General features: G+C 49.7%; 2 protein-coding genes and 1 long non-coding RNA gene across 5 annotated transcripts; 1 reads left to right on the forward strand and 2 right to left on the reverse strand.

Annotated features, from left to right (window-relative positions):
* Window positions 1-778: 778 nt before the first annotated feature.
* Window positions 779-3,137, reverse strand: TNFSF13 (TNF superfamily member 13). Its single transcript, XM_008153519.3, has 6 exons — window positions 2,581-3,137; window positions 2,164-2,242; window positions 1,964-2,011; window positions 1,709-1,827; window positions 1,368-1,506; window positions 779-1,118 (listed from the first exon to the last, which is right to left on the reverse strand). The coding sequence occupies exons 1-6, from the start codon at window positions 2,836-2,838 to the stop codon at window positions 1,009-1,011; spliced, it is 753 nt and encodes a 250-aa protein (XP_008151741.2). The 5' UTR covers window positions 2,839-3,137; the 3' UTR covers window positions 779-1,008.
* An 845-nt stretch (window positions 3,138-3,982) lies between these two features.
* Window positions 3,983-11,832, reverse strand: TNFSF12 (TNF superfamily member 12). Of its 2 annotated transcripts, none has more exons than XM_008153523.3 (7): window positions 11,557-11,832; window positions 11,349-11,396; window positions 10,734-10,809; window positions 10,193-10,246; window positions 10,075-10,110; window positions 4,951-5,075; window positions 3,983-4,755 (listed from the first exon to the last, which is right to left on the reverse strand). In XM_008153523.3, exons 1-7 carry the CDS (start codon window positions 11,713-11,715, stop codon window positions 4,507-4,509), a joined length of 747 nt encoding a protein of 248 aa, XP_008151745.2. In that variant the 5' UTR covers window positions 11,716-11,832; the 3' UTR covers window positions 3,983-4,506. The 2 variants fall into 2 exon arrangements, with proteins under 2 accessions (XP_008151745.2, XP_027984172.2); XM_028128371.2 differs by having other exon boundaries at window positions 11,349-11,399.
* Window positions 4,661-17,903, forward strand: LOC114227069 (uncharacterized). Of its 2 annotated transcripts, none has more exons than XR_008554797.1 (3): window positions 4,661-4,725; window positions 9,697-9,799; window positions 17,190-17,903. It is a non-coding gene; the product is annotated as an uncharacterized LOC114227069 (long non-coding RNA). The 2 variants fall into 2 exon arrangements; XR_008554796.1 differs by having other exon boundaries at window positions 9,697-9,784.
* The last annotated feature ends 402 nt before the right edge of the window (window positions 17,904-18,305 follow it).

The following is an 18,305-nucleotide window of genomic DNA, read 5'->3' on the forward strand; positions in this document are numbered from 1 at the left end:
ATGGGTCCGCCCCCGAGCCCCACGCCTCCGCGCACCCGCCCACCTGGGCTGCGCGCGGGACCCCACCGCTCTCCCTTTTGCGCCTGCGCGTCTCCTGCCGCCGGTTTGCACGGTCCTTTCAGTCTGGAGCACACGGGCCCGATCCCTTTCGTGTAGTGGGGTGCGCCGGGGGAGTGCCTGGAGGCAGGAGGTCCCGAGTAGAGGGACGGGGCTGAGGTAAGGCAGTGGGGGAAATGGATCCGAGGTATCACTTATTCTCTTTTATTAACTTTGAGTAGAACAAAGCTCAGGAGTGAGGCAAGACCAGCTTCAAGACATACGATTCATCTCTCCCGGCGACCCGCCTCACCCCAGAGGGGCTCGGAGTGGCCTGCCACGCCGGGGAATGCAGAGCGTGAAGGGCAAAACTGGGGACCAAAAGAGTAAAGTGGCTGCAAGGGGACCGTCGTCGTCGTCGTCGGGCATCCCCTGCAGAGTCCCATAATAAATAGTCCTCCAGTGATGGAAGCTAAGGCGCAGTAGATGGAGGGAAGTGAGGATGACGGTGAAGAGACATAGATGCCTCGAGAAGGTGTGGCACAGGGAACCAGGAGTTTTCCTGCGTGTGGGGAGGCTTTGTGGACTTCTGCCAATAGGGTGATTCTCTCAAACTGCCGCTAGGTGGTGGTGCTGTTCTGGAAGCATTCCAGGGGGACCCGAAGCAGGTCTAGACAATGCCTGGCGTTCTCTCTTCACCCTCCACAGCCCCAAGAATTTGAGGCTAGACCAGAGACAAAAGCAAGATATTCTACCTCCTTTATATTCATGAAATCAAAGTCTAGGCGTTGGGTGGAAAGGGAAAAGGGAGGAACAGAGTCATGAGTTATCAAACTGAGGGTTCCAGTTAAACCCAGAAGAAACCTCTGTTCCTTCCCACTCCCTGTCCTTTGTCTGGTCAGCTTTTGGCTGTCTCCCAAATGTACCCAAACCACTCTGGTCTTCCAAGCCCAGGACCACCTTTTATAACAATCACAGTTTCACAAGCCCCAGGAAGGTTCCATGCGGAGAGAGGCTAAGTTTTGCCCTTGCTCGGGGGACTGTGACACTCAGAATATCCCCTTGGTGTAAATGGAAGACACCTGAGAAAAGAGAGGAAATAGATACTCAGTGAAGGACAGCTATGCAGATACTCTGATGTTTTGCCCTCCCCCAGCTCAACCTTTTTCTACTTCCTGTAAGGATGTAGGTATTCCCTCTCCTTCACTCCTTAGATCCACCTCTACATACAGGCTTCCAACCCCCTGTCATAACTCTCCCACCACTGCCCCCAGGTCAGATATGTCCTGCTTTTCTCATATCCATCTCCCCACTGCCCACAGAGCTGTTACCTGCACTGTAGCAGCTATTGTAGGCCCAGTCTGGGTTGGAGGGCATACTTCGTATACATCGGAATAGAGTCTCCTGCTTTCCCTGGCCCTCCCGAGACACCACTTGACCCATGGTGAAAGTCACATCATGAAACAGGACCTGGCAGGAAAGGGAGGAGATGTTGAAGACAGGATGGTATGGCTCAGTTCTGAGAGGCCTCAGGGCCCTGCCAAGGAATAGAGGAGGGTCTTCTAAGTTTGGTATGAAGAGAGGGTTGAGAACCCTCAGTATTGGAGCATAAGGCTCTGGAAAAATAGGCTTCCAGGCCCCCATGTGGGGCTCAATGTTTGTTTGGGGTTACCTGGCTATAGAGCAGATAAACTCCAGCATCCCAGACTCGAACAACGTATCCTTGGGCCTCCAGACCTCTCCCACGCTTAAGAGCTGGTTGCCACATCAACTCTGTCACATCAGAGTCCTCTGGAGGTGAGGAGGGTGGCAGTCAGGATTCCTGTGCATCCTTACTTTTCACCTTTAAGATTCTCTTAGGCCGGGTACCAGGCCCAAAGTTCCCAGATCTTGCCTTTCCCCAAAAGCCATTTAAAACCGTGCTCACCCTTGGAGGTAATGTTAATGGGAACAAGATGCAGCACTGAGTGCCTCTCTGAGGAAAGAAGGAGGAAATCTCAGCAATGCCCACCTACCCCACTTGCCCCGTTGTCAGCCCTCCACCCTCACCCTGACTTGGGGTAACGATCTCCAAGTCTTCATTGCTGCTTGATCACCTCCCACCCCGCGGCACCCCGAAGGCCTCACTCTTCTGTTTATGGGTGAGCACTGCTCTCTTTCTCCGGGATCTCTCCCCCTTCTCCAGGGCTTCCGGGCTATCAGGGCTCTGCTCATGGAAAGAGAGTCAGGGTTAGGCCAAGATGAAGGGTCCCGGACAGCCTTTCTTCCCAGCCCACCCCTGCCCAGGAATGCCTCCCATCTCTCCTGCACCTGTCCCCAGCAACCTGAGTCTTGGTGCTGGCTGTCCTCCAGGATCTGGTAGGTACAAGAAGCATTAATCTTTAACAATTTCCTTTACTGGAATGGCTGCTCTCTTGACCTCCAAACCCGGGACCCTCTCTTGTACCCACTGGAAACATGGCAGACCAGGAGGCTGGGACCAAGAGTGCCAGAGACGACCCTGCCACCAACCCTTCTCTCCGACACCCTCCTCCCCGCACTCACCTGCTCCTGGAGGCTCAGCCATGGATGCCCTTCCCCCTTTTCAGAGGGCCCTCCAGTCCTCTGTAGCTGGGTCACCTCTCTTCTTAGGATTTGCAGCTCTGTTTGTTGGATCAGCAGAGCCGTGGCACAAGCCACAGCCCCCAAAGCCGCCCCCCAACTCAACCAGAGGGCAACCGAGAGTGCCGGCTCTCGGCCCCGGCCCCCCATGTCTCCCGGGGGCCCTTTGGGGGCTAGAAAGGAAGGAGGTGAGGCTGGCATGAGCTGGGGACCCTGCCAACAGCTGTGGCTTCAGGAGTGGGTGGCAAGGAGGTGCAGGCAGTGGTGCAGAAGGGAGAAGGGCGTTACGCAAGGGAGAAATAAAAAGGAACTTGAGAATAAAAAGGAGGGAGGAGGAAAGCAAGCTAGGACACTGTTGGTGCTCCTGGCACTCTGCTGCGGGGCCAGTGTGGTCTGGGACCCCCGCCCTCCAGCCTCAGGAGCATGTGGTGCAGTCTCTCTAGGAAGCTCAGGGCTGCAGTGGCACCCAGGAGGAGCGGCCAAAGCACAGGAACCCTGGGGCGGCCCTAGAAGTGGGGGAGGGAAGGTTAGCTGGCGATGGGGCATGGTGCCAGGAGCACGGATGAAGGGACAAGCTGGGCAGTGTGCAGGGTCAAGGGATGAGGGTGGAAGCCCCTCTGGCTCAGACCTAGGAGAGATCTCTGGGAAAGTTCGCTAGGACTGACTGAAGGTAGGAAGGGAGGGGAGAGGGCCAATGCGGAGATCCGGGGTCTCTGAAGCAAGAAACTGGCTGAGTTCTGGGGTTAAGGCCAGGCCGGGTGTGCTGGAATAAGGCCTGCACTACTCTCTGTGCTGAACTTGGCAAACACGACTTCCTGTTTCCCGAGAAAAGCTCTTACATAAGGTTCTGGGTGAAGCGAGAAAGAGACAGCCCCAAGCACCCTACCATGGTAGGATTCCTCCCCTGGATCCTAGGGTCGAGGTTCCCATGTTCCTGGGCCCCAACGTCCTGCTTACTGACCCTGAAACCTCCTTGAGGCCTGCTCCCACCCCACATCCCAGCCAGGGCTTTGTGCCAGCACCTGCCCATGTCCCGAGGCTGCCAACAGGAAGGGCCCTGTCCCGCCCGCCAGGGATTCCCCGCAGCAGGAAGCCCGCCTCCTAGGTAAATGAGGCCGCTGCTGCTGGACCTTGGGCGGAGGATTGATTTGTTTCCTGGCAGTTTGCCTTTCCACTCTCTGCTCACACCTCGGGGGCCGGAGGCGTGTGGGTCCCCGTTCGCAAGTCGGCGTGCGGACCGGGAATTCCGGGTGTCCTGCACCCCACTCCCCAGTGCCCAGACCCCCTTCTCAGGGCTTTCAGTTACCCTGAGGAGGTCCCCTAAACCCCAATAAAGAGAGCAACCATGACTTATTCTCTTTAATTTCTACTTATCAACATTTTGTCACAATAATAATAAAAATAATATCTGTTTTAAAAATCCACAGGGAACTATCAGGGGAGGAACTTGTCTTGGTCTCTTCGCCCTCACATTTGGGAACTCTTGGTCTAGTCCCAGTCTCTCTGGTATCCAGCTTCTCTTAGTGCCTGAGAGGGGTAATGGGGACCCATCCTCACCCAGAGTACAGTAAACAGTGTGCCAGGGGGTTGCAGCCAGGGTGGGGAGTCAGGAGACAAGTGGGGGTGTCAAAGATCAGGGGTTTGGGAGCTAGCGAGGTGGAGAACAGAGGTGGGGAGAGGGCTTTTCAGAGATGAATGGGGATATTTATGTGGCATGGAAAACACGTGAACAAGCCCTGGCAACTTACCCGGGGAGAGGCAAGTCTGAGGGGAGGAGCAGTGTAGGGTGGGGCCAAGGGGACTGGGGTGCTCAGAGAGCTATTGTGGGGAGCCAGCAGCCTGGGAAAACCACTGCGAGACCAGGGCCCCTCAGTGAACTTGGAAGAGTCCAAAGTAGGTAAGGAAGGGGGCAGCCTTGAGGTGGGCCCAGGGGAGGGTTCGGATCCGCAGGGAGGACCCTGGCCGCAGGGGCAACAGCCCAGACACCTGGCAGAGACGGAGCTGAGACCCATGGGAACTCGCCGTGGCAGAGAACTCCTCCAGGCACCGCAGGGCCAGCGTGTCATCCACTAGCAGGTCCAGCTTCAGGTAGACAGCCTTTCCCTCGTCAAAGTGCACCTGGGGGGAGGGAGCGGGTGGCCGAGTCCGGGCCTCGCCTGCCCTCGTCTCGATTTCACGTTTCCTTTGAGACCCAAATGTCCTCTCCAGCCCAAACCCCAAACTGCCCCACCCCACCTTTAGCTTGCCCCACCTTCCAAACCAAACCCTTCTTCCTCAGTTCCTGCTTTCCCCGGGGAGTCAGGTGGGGCTTACCTGACAGTACAGGTAGTAGAGCCCAGCCCGGGTGACTATAAATCCCCCGCTCTGGCGGTCATAGCGCAGTGGGTTGGAGCTGTTGATTTTGGCCTCCTCCCAGCCACTCACCGTCCCGTCCACACCTGAATGTGGATGTTCAAAGAGAAGGGAAAGTCCCTTCACAGGACTTTCACATTCCCCAGACACCCTTGGACTTTATGAACCTTTAGGGCCCGCCTGACCCATGGCCTTTGGAGCCCACGGTGTAATGGGAAGTTATGTGAAGAAATCGGACCTAAGTAACCAGAACCACACACAGCAAGCTGTCACCAGCCACTTCTGGGGAGAAGAGCAGGACTGAAGGAGAAGCCTGGGGGCTTTCATATTTTGCATCTATAGTGTTTACCTCTTTTACTTTGAGAATGTATACGTACATTACTTGAATCACACATTACTTGGATTATTAAAAATATTTTTAAATGGTACCCAAATATTCATCAACTGATGTATGGATAGGGAAAATTGTATATATCCATACAATGGGACATTATTCAGCCTTAAAAAGAAATGCTATGAACTATGAAAACATTATGCTAAATGCATTCAGTCATAAAGGACAACATAGTAGATGATTTCTATCTATGAAATGTCCAAATATACAAATATAGAGAGACAGAAAGTAGATTAGCGTTTGCTTAGTACTGGCAGCCTGTGGGATCGGAGAAATAGGGGGTCATGGCTAAAAGGTACAGGTTTTCTTTTTGAGGAAATGAAAATGTTCTAAAATTACTTTAGTGATGGTTGCACAACTGTGTAAATATACTCAAAACCATTTAATTGTCACTTTAAGTGGGTGGATTGTATGGTATGTGAGAACACCTTTATCTCAATAAAGCCATTACAAAAAAAAATCTACCTTGGCTGGTGTGGATCAGTGGTTAGAGCATCAGTCGGTGCACCAAAGGGCCCAGGGTTCGATTCCTGGTCAAAGGCATGTACCTGGGTTTCAGGTTCACTCCCCGCCCGGGTCGGGCAGGTGCAGGAAGCAACCAGTCGATGTGTCTCTCTCACATGGATGTCTCTCTCTCCCTCTCTCCCTGCTTCTTTCCCTCCCACCCTCCCTTCTTCTCTCTCTGAAAAGCAATCCTTGAGTGAGGATTAACAAAAACTTTTTTTTAAATCTAGAGCTAGGATAATAGAAAATTGCAAAGAAAATAAATAATAAAGTGATAGAACAGGACCTCAAGTAGCTTCCCAGGCTCTCCACAGCCACCCCATCTATCCAATCTAATCTCACACGCACCTCCTATTCACAAGACTCCGCCCACTCCCGCCTTCTTTCTGTTCCTGCTGAGAACCAAGTTCCGGGTCCCTGCAGGGCTTTGTACTCTTCTTCCCTCTTCTCAGAACACTCTGTCCTGCCTGGCATCTTCTGTCAGTCAGGTCTCAACTCATCTGAGAGGCCTTCCCAGGGCCCCCCCCCCCGCGCCCCCCCCCCCCCCGCCCCGTTTAAAATAGCCAGACTCAGCTCTGCCTCCGTTAATCTCTTCACCACATCACCCTGTTTCTTTCATAGCAGTTGCCAACATGGGAAATCATCTGGCTTATTTTATTTTTATTTTTATTTATTTTTTAGAGAGAGGAAGGGAAAGGGATAGAGAGATAGAAACATGGATCAGAGTCATTAATCAGCTGCCTCCTGCACACCCCCTACTGGGGATCTAGCCCGCAACCAAGGTACATGCCCTTGACCTGGAATCGAACCCGGGACCCTTCAGTCCGAGGGCCCACGCTCTTTCCACTGAGCCTAACCAGTTAGAGCTCATCTGGTTGATTTATATATGTGACAGTTTGGAGTCTGACTTCCCTAAAAGAGCAGGGACAGTGGTTCTATTCACCACTGTATCCTTGCACCAGGACCTGGGCCTGCTCTGAGTGGGCGCCCAGCAAACAGTGGTGGGAAGATAGAGGGAAGGAGGTAAACACGGACCACAGCTCTTTGTTTGGGTCCACAGCCAATCTGCTGGACCTCACTGGCTGACCTCTGCAGCCTCAGCGGCTGCCTCCCTCCACCCCTCATCCTCTGCTAGCCCCAGGGCCCCATCCTTACTACTCTCTCAAGGGAAATGTAACGCTCTCTGGGCATTTTCATCCTCACCTACGGGGGACTGTGGCCTTGATTGTGCAGACTCAGCTCTGAGTCTCCAGCCCTCCCCCTTCTCATCCTGCTAACTTCGGCATCTGAATAGCCCAGGCACCCCACACTCATCTTAACCAAACTGAGCTTGGCCTGCCACCCCAAAGTTAAAAAAAAAATGTTTTTAATGCCCTAGCTGGTTTGCCTCAGTGGATAGGGCGTCGGCCTGAGGACTGAAGGGTCCGGGGTTCAATTCCATTCAAGAGCACATGCCTGGGTTGTAGGCTTGATCCCCAGTAGGGGGCGTGCAGGAGGCAGCCTACCAATGATTCTCATCATTGATGTTTCTGTCTCTCTCCCTTCCTCTCTGAAATCAATAAAAAATATTTTTTAAAAATGTTTTTATTGATTTCAGAGAGGAAGGGTGAGGGAGAGAGAGAGAGAAACATCAGTGATAAGAAAGAATCATTGATCGGCTGCCTTCTGCACAACCCCTACTGGGGATTGAGCCCACAAGCCAGGCTTGTGCCCTGATCGGAACCGAACTGAACCTGAGTTCCTGGTTCATGAATTGACGCTCAACCACTGAGCCACACTGGCCGGGCACCCCAACTCCAAACTTGCTTTACTGTCTTTATTCCACGTTTGGCTCATGGTTCTGCCTCCCACCAGGTATATGTCTCCCTCTCCTTCACCAACTTTATTCCCCCATCATCTCTGCTACTTAAACGGCTCTGTCCCATCTCCCTTCCAGTCTGGCCCCGGCCACATCTCACTGCGAGTCTTCCCAGCCTCTCATTTCTGAGTGACTCCCCGTTTCCAGCCTTGCTTGCTCACATGGACCATGTCCAGTACACAAGCACACGCTCCACCACTTAGTATCGCCATGACCTCAGACAAGTTAAGTGACCTCCATCTATAAAATGATCAGACTATCTTTAACTGAGATTCACGTAGTATTCCTTACCACTGAAAGGACTGAACTTTTCCTTGATCCACATCCCCCTCCACCTACTGGCCCATTTCTCTGCTCCTGTTACAGAGAAACTTCTGGAAAGGGTTGTCACTGTCTCCAATTCCTACTTCAGATTTTTTTCTTAACCCAATACATGCTGGCTTCCATCCTAACTATGCCACAGAACTGCCCTGGTCGAGGTCACCAGCTGACTTTTTATATTAGCAAACCCGCAGTCATTTCTCTGTTCTCATCTCATGTGACCTCTCAGCTGCCTTCAACACAGACAGCCACATCCTTCTTGAAACTGTCTTTTTTTAAAATTTGAAGAGCATTTCTTTCATTATTATTATTTTTTAATCCTCACCAGGGGATATTTTTTCCCATTGATTTTTAGAGAGTGGGAAAGACAGAGAGAAACATTAATGTGAGATAAACACATCAACTGGTTGCCTCCTGGATATACCCTGACCAGGGCCTGGGCCAGGGAGGAGCCTGCATCCGAGATACATGCCCTTGACCAGAATCGAACCCAGGACTCTTTGGTCCACAGGCCAACACTCTATCCACTGAGCCAAACTGGCGAGGGTGAAACTGTGTCTTATCTTAGGTTCCATGACACTACCCTCCCTGGGTTTCTTCCTCTCTCTCTGGCCGCTTCTCAGACTCTGCTGGGTCCTCCTCTGCTCCACTTCCAGGTGTCCAATCGACTCAGGGCTTCACTCATGGGGCTCTTTTTTCCACTGGTGTCTCATCCAGTCCTGCAGCTTTAAATACCATCCACCTGGCAATGACCCCTGACTTTATTAGTCCTGGCCTAGCCTGAGTTTGTCTACTCTGTCCAGCCATCTATTTGTGGAACTCACTTTCTATTCTTATCTATCCACTTGTTTATTATTAGATCTCAAATTTAATTATTAATATACAGACCTCCCAACCTAGTTCTTCCCCGGTTAACCCCATTTTAGCAAATGGCATCGTTATTTCCAAAGTTGCCCAACTTAAAAATCTAGAAGTCATTTCCGATTCCTCCCTTTCCCTTACCCTACACATCCAACAACAAGCGAGCCACAGCTTCAAGCCACACGCTTGCTTCTCTCCATCTCAGCTGCCAGCCTCCGAGGCCAGCTCACCCTATGTCTTGCCTCCTGGCCTGTCACATGGAAGGGCATTCCAAGTCAGGGAAGAGTATGGGCAAAGTCCAGAAGAGGAACATTAGTGGGGAAGGGGAGTCAGCCCAAGTGTGGAGAATTCATAAGGAAGTGCAGGGAAAAGAGGTTGAGACCATGAGAGCCTGGAAGCCGGGCAGAGAAGCAATGGGATAATGAAGATGAGGTTTGGGGGCCTTAGCTTGGCAACACAGGTGGTGGGAGAGTTTGGAATGGGGAAAGATTTAGACTGGGTTTGAGATCTAATGTCAAGGTGCTGAGGTGGGGGGTGTATGGTAGGGATGGAAAAAAAGAACAATGTCCGGCCAGCATGGCTCAGTGGTTGAGTGTTGACCTATGACCCAGGAGGTCACAGTTCGATTTCCGATCAGGGCACATGCCTGGGTTGCAGGCTTGATCCCCAGTGTGGGGCATGCAGGAGGCAGCCAATCAGTGATTCTCTCTCATCATTGATGTTTCTATCTCTCTCTTCCTCTCCCTTCCTCTCTGAAATCAACCAAAAGTGAAAAGAAGAACAGAAACTAGAAGCATTTTGAGAAACACGATCGGAGCATGAAGATATGGAGGGGGAAGGAGAGGAAGAGACCAAAGGTGAAGAAGAGTGAGGTCTGAGGAGAAGCTGGGCTGGTGGTTTGGTGGGAGAATCTGCCTGGGTTCTGGAAGGGGAAGAAGCCTTCTTGGGGTCCCGTGCCTGGATCACAGAGAAAGTCCAAGTCTGGGAGCTGAGAGAACTGAACCCTGAGGACTTTCCCCAACTGGCTTCAGGGGTTCTGAGGCTGAAGGCAGGGATAGGGGTGGTCAAGGTTTTGAGGGGTCCCTTTTCCAGGAGGCCGGTGCTGTGGGGGTCAGGGAAAAGCACAGAGGTGGAGATAGGGTCTTACCTGCTTGTGCTCCATCCTGTCCAGGCTGTGGGTGAACTGTAAAACACAGGGAGGGTTGGCGCGACCTGCCTGCCCCTCTGCCACCCCTCCCCCTGGGCATGGCTCACCCATCACCCACCTTCATAGTGGGCTGCAACCACTCTGCGAGCCCGCGTTTTCCGGCCTCTAGGTGCTGAGAATCAAGGAAAGACAGATGGGCAAAACAGCCCCCACATATCTGGGGGCCAGGAGCCACTCCCCCGGCCCCTCTAACAACCCTGGCATCCTCACTTTTGTCCAGATTTCTGGCCTCAGAACCTCATGCCTTATCTTTCTACGTAAGTAGAGTGACTATATGATTTATCATCCAAATTGGATGCTTCTGAGCGCAAAAAGGGTGCTATTAATAATCACACTGAGATAACAGGTGTAAGCCACAAACCTGGATATATGGTCTCATGGTCATCCCATTCACACGTTTTTGCTTCTTGGGGCCTAGGCTTCTGACTTCCCTACTTTGTCTACATCATAACTCGGACCCTACTCCCCCTTCATTCTCTGTGTTTCAGTTTCTCCATTCATAAATGAGAATGGTTTTTGCCCACTCATACGGCTGTTATGATGAACAAAAGCGATAATGAATTCAGAAGCCACTAATGTTGGGATAAAGAGGTGCTTACCACTTCGGCGAGGCCGAACCAGTTGTTTCAGGAAAGGCACAGGGTCCTGGCTCTCCTCCGACTGGGGACTCAGCTCCTAGGGGAAGTACGGGCAGGGCTAAATCAGAGTCTTGCCAGGGGTTCCCAGAGACATAAACTGAGATCGACAGAGGCCATTAGGAGAGGCACAGACCGGCACAGAAGTCTTAGGGAGGGACGGCGCTCTCGGCCAACAGTGGCCGAGGCCAAGGGGAGGCACGTTTCTGGGGTCAGGTCTCCGCCCTCACGCCTTTCAGAGAGCAGCCACACTTCCCCACCCCACAACCAAGTGCAGACCCTGCAAGCAATTGGCACATTGCACACATGCCCACACTCATCAGAGTGCACGGTGGGTAACCACCCTGCACATACAACCAGCATCCCTCCTCCTCCATATCCCCCACTCCCACTTCACCCGCAGCCAATAGCACTTTTACTCAGCTGACACAAACCCAGCACAAACCCCTCACACAGCTGTCACCCTCTCTTTCCCGTACACCTACGAATGGCCGACACAGCCAGGGCACTCGCTGCATCCTCAGCTCACACACACTGCCCATGCCCTGCAGCCTGCAATCAGCACCCACAGCCACTCACCAGAGGGTCCTGGTCCTCTTCTGCCACCAGCTCCCCCTGGGAAGGCTCCTGCTGGGAAGGAGGGAGGGTCACCCTGTCCTTCTCCACCTGACATCTCACCCTCCACCCATCTTCCTGGCCCCTTGTCCTCAGCCCACGCAGCCTCAGACACTGCTCTGTAGATTTTGCTCCTAATCTACCCTGGGAGGGGTGTGCAGCAGGGCCTCACCTGAGCAGATGACGATGCCCGGCTCCCAAGGCTGACCACGGCCAGCAGGAGGCCAAGGCAGGCCAGCGCCAGGCCCAGGCCCAGCATAAGCGGGGCCAGCAGGGCGGTGCCCGGCTCCCCCGTGCGCCCCCTCTGCCTCGGGCTCCGACGGGCAGCCATGGGGGCGGGGGCTGTTCCTGCCTCACCGCCCCCCCATCCCGGGACCCGAGGGATCGGGGGAGGGGGAGCCGGCGGGAGGATCGGGCTGGGGAGAGGGAGGGGCAAGGGAAACCAGGCGGGAGGGCGGGGATGAGGACAGGAAGCCGGACACTGTTTGTGTGGTTAGACCGGAGCCCGCCGAGCGCCGTTCACGGGGCGGACTGCGCTCTGCTGAGTCCCTGCGGAGAGGCACCCTCCGCGGGGCGTGTAAAAGCGGGGCGCTGTTTGTGCGCGTGCAGCCGTCCGAGGTGGGGTGTGCGGCCGGTGGCTCTCCAGGCAGAGGGCAGAGAGCGAACCAAGGCAGAAATGAGCAGGAACTCCACCCAGGTCCGTGCGAGGGTGGTCGTGCTACCAGACACCTGCGACTCCTGCCATCTAGTCCCGCCGGTTCCCGGAGCGGGGGCCCGGCCGGAGCGGGGCTGCCTGGGGCCAGCCAGTGCCCTGTGGGTTCTTGACTCCCTGCAGGAAAGATTTAACAACACAAGTTCAGGTGATTATGAGGGCAGCAAGGAAGGCCTTAGCACAGAAGAAGCAATAGGAGAGCCTTGGGCTGAGCTGCTTTGGTTCTCTCTAAATGTTATAGGAAAGAGGTGAGCGGAGGCGGGGCTGCTTTAGCTCACTGGGAAGCCAGAGAAAAGGGGGGCTTGGAGACAGGGTCAGGGGGTGAGCTGCTGCCGCCCTTTGCTCCCCTAGTTGCAAGTCTCCTGGGGACCATTAGAGTTTAGGTCGTGCAGGCCTGTGGGGGAAAAGAGGGAGGAGGGAAAGGCACTCTCTCCCAGGCCTGAATCTTGGGGGAGGTCCCAGGCGAGGGTTTCAGCAGATTATTCATCAATTTTCCAGGTGTGCCCTTTCAAGGTCATGGTCTCTACTGATCAGTCAGCAACAGGGCAGAGGTCCTGGCATTGCTCACACCTGGTTTTGCTGCTTTTCTGGGCCTGGAGCTGAAATACAACTGAGGCCTAGATGTTATTTCTAGGGCGGTGACCTTCTGTATCTGGCTGTACTAGTAAATTGCTCGGCCTATTTGTTCAGCTATCTGTCTCAGTTTCCCCATTCAACTTGACAAAGAACTTTCCTAGCTTCTTACTATCCTGTCTCATTCCACCCTCAGAGACTTCCATCCCTGAAATCTTTTAGGGGTGATGGGAAAGGAGGTTTTGTCTTTAGTAACTGCTTCCTGCTGACAAGGGCCGTGGTCACTGCCTTTGTAGGCTACGGGTGTCTCCCTGTCTGATGTAAGGAGTTGAGACTGGAACTGAGAGGCTGTTAGCTGATTCTTCCAAAGTAGGGATGGGCCAGAGTCCCGGAACCATCATCATCTTGATATGGAATTGTTGTATCCTAGAGGTGACAAATTTGACTAGAAGGTTTTGACAAGAAGATTATAAAGGCATGGCCTAAAAATGAGAAGGAAAATTATAGTAACTACAGGTCTGAGGAGAGGTACGAACCAGGTGATAGAAGGAGGGACCAACTTTACAGAGTCCCAGATTAAATTGGTGGAGGGGCTTCCCTGGACGAAGGTGTCTGAAGCCCCTTTGTTTATTATACTTAATTCAAGTTAGACTAAGGGGGTATATTCGAAGATCTCACTTCTGAAGCAGCTTTTTTCTGCCTAAATTTCTGGGCTGGAAAGGGAAAGCTGTTTCAAGGTGGCAGAACTTTGGTCCCTTCAGTCCCACCTTTTAAATAATAAAGGTTTACATTCCAGAAGCCAAGTTGGTAGACTGCTCCATATTTCGTTGACTCAATTATGTAGTCTTGAAAATAAGTCAATTCAATTAAATGGTTGAGTCTCACTTCAGGAGGCAATGATGCAGATGGACTTCCAGAGTGAGACCTGTATTGTATAAACAAGCAATCAGGTATTTAATAAGGAGTGTGCCTATGAAAACAAGAAAAAAACCACAAAGGTTAATGAACACAGCAAATCATAAACCAGTTTCTGAGTCTTTAAGACTGTCGGTTGAGGGGATTTTAGAGGTAAGGCTTTTGCTGGAATGAAAGCAACCAGTGGCAATATGATAGATCCTCCTTATCTGCAGTTTAAATACTCTGGTGATGTTATCAGGTGCTTAGGTAAATACTGTATGGCTTACATTTTGCATCAGTAGTTTTCAATAATTCCAAGTCAAGGAATGGGAGAAAAAAATGAAACATTAGTTTGGAAGAAAACTAGAAAAAATTCAAGATTCAATTCAGATTGTAGGTGAAAAATAAAACTTTAACTAGAGTCTAATATCCACAATTGTGTATTATAGATTCTATTGAAACACCATTTTTCTTCCTAAAATTGCACTCATTTTATCAAAGATGACTCAAGACTATTTACTGCATTAAGTCCAGATATAATTTGGCCTGATTATTTGCATAAACACAAGAATAGTAATTGATTATATAGGCTTTCTTAAATCTGCTTTGCTGGAATCTTATAATGAATATCCAGATTGAGCTTTAATTAGCCCCCCAGAGTAAAGAAGCTAAACCACATAGTTGCCATCAGGCTTTGCTTGCAATTCCTATAGATTTGGGTGAATTTCTCAAGTTCTTGAAGTCCCCAAAATGTTGAGGTTCTTTCTTTGCCAACCTCCTAGGGAAGCAACTTCCATCGATTACTAGAAAAATTGCCATGAACCATGTGACTAAGCAAGGTACCAGACCATTTTCCCAAAGGGCTTTTATCGACTTCAAAGACAATCTTCATTCCTTAAAGCTTTCTGGTGACATCCAGAGCCTAGACATGTCTTTTTTGATCATGACATTTCAGTCAAAGTCTTGGTTAAGAAAACCACAATTGGAAACTGGTTCTGTGTGTCTTATTAGTAAAGAGAATCTTATTGGATTTATGAAAATAAACATACCAACCTGAAAGTAATTCTCACCCATTTAGAGTTGTCAAATTCTGGCCCTGACTGGTGTTGCTAAGTGGTTAGAGTGTTGGCCCATGCACCAAAGGGTAGCAGGTTTGATCATGGGCCCTGCATGTGGTGTGTGGGCTCTCTCTCTCTCTCCCCTCCTCCCTCTCTTCCACTTTCTCTAAAAATCAATGGAAAAAATATCCTTGGGTGAGGATTAATGACACACAAAAAAAGAATTGTCAAATTCTGGAGGGATTAGGTAGGGAGAAAAATATAAATGCTTCAATATTGTTTACTAGAGGCCCGATGCACAAAATTCGTGCAAGAGTAGGCCTTCCTTCCCCCAGCTGCTGGCACCGGCTTCCCTCTGGCACCCAGGACCCTGGCTTCCCTCGCAGCCCTGGCTTTGTCCGGAAGGACATCCAGTCTAATTAGCATATTAAGCTTTTATTTTTATAGATGAGGGTATAATTTACTAAATTGCTTTAGGGGGAAAAAACAAGTTTTCTTATATCTGGAAAGCAAAAAGTTTTGTAAAATCAACAATATTTTGAACAAAGTCATAAGAATAATAATTATCCTCAGTTCATTCAGTCCCAGATAATCAACTTTGTTTATCCTGATCATTTGCCAGTATTTCCATGAATACAGTTATTCCTTAGAATTCTATAAATTTTCATCTACTTCAAAGATACAACCTGCCTAGAAACCTGTAATTTAGAGTAAGTCAGAGTCCCTATCATGGATCTTTTTAAAGATGTAACATATGTGTAAATGCCTCAGAGTAAAACAATGTCTGTAAATGACAAAACTTAAAATGAAGAAACAAAAAAATAAGAAAAAAAGAAAAAGCCTAGCTGGTATGGCTCAGTGGTTGAGCATTGACCTAAGAACTGGGAAGTCACGGTTCAATTCCTGGTCAGGGCATATACCCAGGTTGCAGGCTCGATCCCCAGTTTGGGGCATTCAGGAGGCAGCTGATCAATGATTCTCTCTTATCATTGATGTTTCTATCTCTCTCTCCCTCTCTCTTCCTCTCTGAAATCAATAAAAATATATTTTTTAAAAAACAGCCTTAGCTGGTTTGGCTCAGTGGATAGAGTGTCAGCCTGTGGACCAAAGTGTCCTGGGTTCAATTCTGGCCAAAGGCACATACCTTGGTTGCAGGCTCCTCCCCAGCCTGGGCCCTGGTTGGGCTTGTGCAAGAGGCAGCCAATCGATGTGTTCTTTTTTAAAAAAAAATTTTCAATGTGTTCTCTCACATCGATGTTTCTCTCTGTCTTTCCCTCTCTTTTCCATTCTCCCTAAAAATCAATGGAAAAATATTCACTGGTGAGGATTAACAAAAAACAAAAATATAAATTAAATAAATTTAAAAATAGTTAAAATGACATAGATTTGATTATAATGCATTTGATAAAGAACTTTGCTTTTCTGTAATATATAACATTCCAAGATAACAATTTCTTGGTAAATAATAGTTGCTATGAAATGACATAAAAGAACAATACAAAGCCCACACTTTTTTAAAAAGAACCAATAATACGCAATATATTTTTTAAAAATGTATTTTTATTGATTTCAGAGAGGAAGGGAGAGAGAGAGATAGAGAGAGAGAAACACCAATGATGAGTGAAAATCATTGATCGGCTGCCTCCTGCATGCCCCCTACTGGGGATCAAGCCCGCAACCTGGGCATGTGCCCTTGACCGGAATCAAACCTGGGACCTTTCAGCCCACAGACGGACGTTCTATCCACTGAGCCAAACAGGCTAGGGCAATATGCAAGATTTTAAAACGCTGTACATGGCTCATTGGAAACAATTCATAAATGCCCCAATGTAATGTGTGGACCACAAACACCCAGAGTACCACTGCCCGACACCCCCTCAGAGAACCATTACTCTGGGCTTACCCAGTGTCACTGACGGGACACCTGCTACCCCTGAGAGCTCCCTGTTTGAACTTGGCTCTGAATCTTTGCACGTTCCTTGCTAAGGCAGGCTGAAATTTCTAGAACATCCATTTTAATAAAAATATATGTATACAATAGGACTGTTTAATTAAAATGTATGTATTCAAATAGCTATTATTTTATTTGGCAAAGCTTCCCATGTAATTTCAAGCATATCAAAATAGGTCTAATTAGTTCAAAAACTTATTTTATAAGGAGAGCGAATAAATCCTTGAGGTGTTCCAGGGGTCTATTGGAATAACTCAAAGTCATTTTGTTAGGGGCAGAAATAGGATATTGGAGCCCTAACCGGTTTGGCTCAGTGGATAGAGCGTCGGCCTGCGGACTGAAGAGTCCCAGATTCGATTCCGGTCCAGGGCATGTACCTCGGTTGTGGGCACATCCCCAGTGGGGGGTGTGCAGGAGGCAGCTGATAGATGTTTCTCTCTCATCGATGTTTCTAACTCTCTATCCCTCTCCCTTCATCTCTGTAAAAAAATCAATAAAACATTAAAAAAATCAATAAAATATATTTTTTAAAAAGAAATAGGATATTGGGGACCAGCTATAACTGTAAGAAACATTAATCATGCTCTGTTAACCGTGGTTGTTTTGTTCTGCAGTCTAACCTGGCTGGGAGTTGCACTCGGGACCTGGGAGCTCAACAGGGACCTGGGAGCTCTACATCCTCTACATCTGGGAACTGCCTGTTATCATGGAAAGATTAACAACCTGGATGCAGAAACCAGAGGCGCCAGCCTTTTACATACCCCCAGGCCTTTGCAACCCCCCAGCCTGCATTGCCTGTAAACTATCCATTTTGCATACCCATTCTTATCCCTTTTGCCTACTTTCCCAAGTAATCTTTGTCCTTCTACCATTCGCAGCTGGTTTATGGGGAGAGGCAGAGCAGATTTTTGGGGATGACCTGCTGCTCTCCCATACTGCTGGAAGTATTGGTGTAAACACTCATATATGATTCAACCCTGTCTCTGCTGAATTGGCTCAAGTAGTGACAGGCAGTCCAGACCCACTGATTGTTCAGTTACATTATTATTTGTCAGGAGCCAAGAGTTGGTCAAAGGATTAACTCTGACCTTACTTCAGTAAGTTACTGAAACTAGGCCCACTTCCTCTTGCCTGAGGACAAAGCATTCTTTCCATAGTTGCCCTTCAACCGCCATATTCTCTATCTATAGTCTGCACCCTTTACGACCTTAGTCAATTATCTAAGTCCACATGACCCGTTCAGCCCCTACCCCTCCTAGGCATCTCCCCTTCTAGAAACCACATATAAGGAACGCTGTAAAAAATAAAATTTCGAGGCTTGATCAGAATCCCTTTTGTCTTGCCTCCATTCTTTGCGTCCCTTGTCTGTCTCTCATTCTCTTAGGTGCGCCGCCTCGGTACCCCCGTTAGAAGACCCCGCTGGCCGGGGCAATTATTCCCTCCATCAACATAGTGAGGACAGTTAACTGGTTAAACTTTGGGAAGGTTGTCAAACAAACTTAACCAAAAGATCATAACATAAACATTTTATAAATCCAGGTAAAACACATATTCTATGGTAATAACTCTAAAATATGTCAACCAGTTTTTGTTTAATATATTTTTATTGATTTCAGAGAGGAAGGGAGGGAGAGATAGAAACATCAATGATGAGTGAGAATCATTGATCAGCTGCCTTCCGAAACTCCACACTGGGGACCGAGCCCGCAACCTGGGCATGTGCTCTTGAC

Source organism: Eptesicus fuscus, chromosome 20 (genome assembly GCF_027574615.1).
Source record: "Eptesicus fuscus isolate TK198812 chromosome 20, DD_ASM_mEF_20220401, whole genome shotgun sequence".
NCBI classification, from domain to species: Eukaryota; Metazoa; Chordata; class Mammalia; order Chiroptera; family Vespertilionidae; genus Eptesicus; species Eptesicus fuscus.

Coding starts and splice junctions, on each gene's coding strand:
- TNFSF13 (XM_008153519.3), bottom strand. CDS start 2,838: ATGCCAGCCTCACCTCCTTCCTTTCTAGCCCCCAAAGGGCCCCCGGGA. Junction 2,243..2,580: donor GGCTGAGCCTCCAGGAGCAG/GTGAGTGCGGGG, acceptor TTCCATGAGCAG/AGCCCTGATAGCCCGGAAGC. Junction 1,828..1,963: donor CATTAACATTACCTCCAAGG/GTGAGCACGGTT, acceptor CCTCACCTCCAG/AGGACTCTGATGTGACAGAG.
- TNFSF12 (XM_028128371.2), bottom strand. CDS start 11,715: ATGGCTGCCCGTCGGAGCCCGAGGCAGAGGGGGCGCACGGGGGAGCCG. Junction 11,400..11,556: donor GGGCATCGTCATCTGCTCAG/GTGAGGCCCTGC, acceptor CCTCCTTCCCAG/CAGGAGCCTTCCCAGGGGGA. Junction 4,756..4,950: donor TCTACTACCTGTACTGTCAG/GTAAGCCCCACC, acceptor CCCTCCCCCCAG/GTGCACTTTGACGAGGGAAA.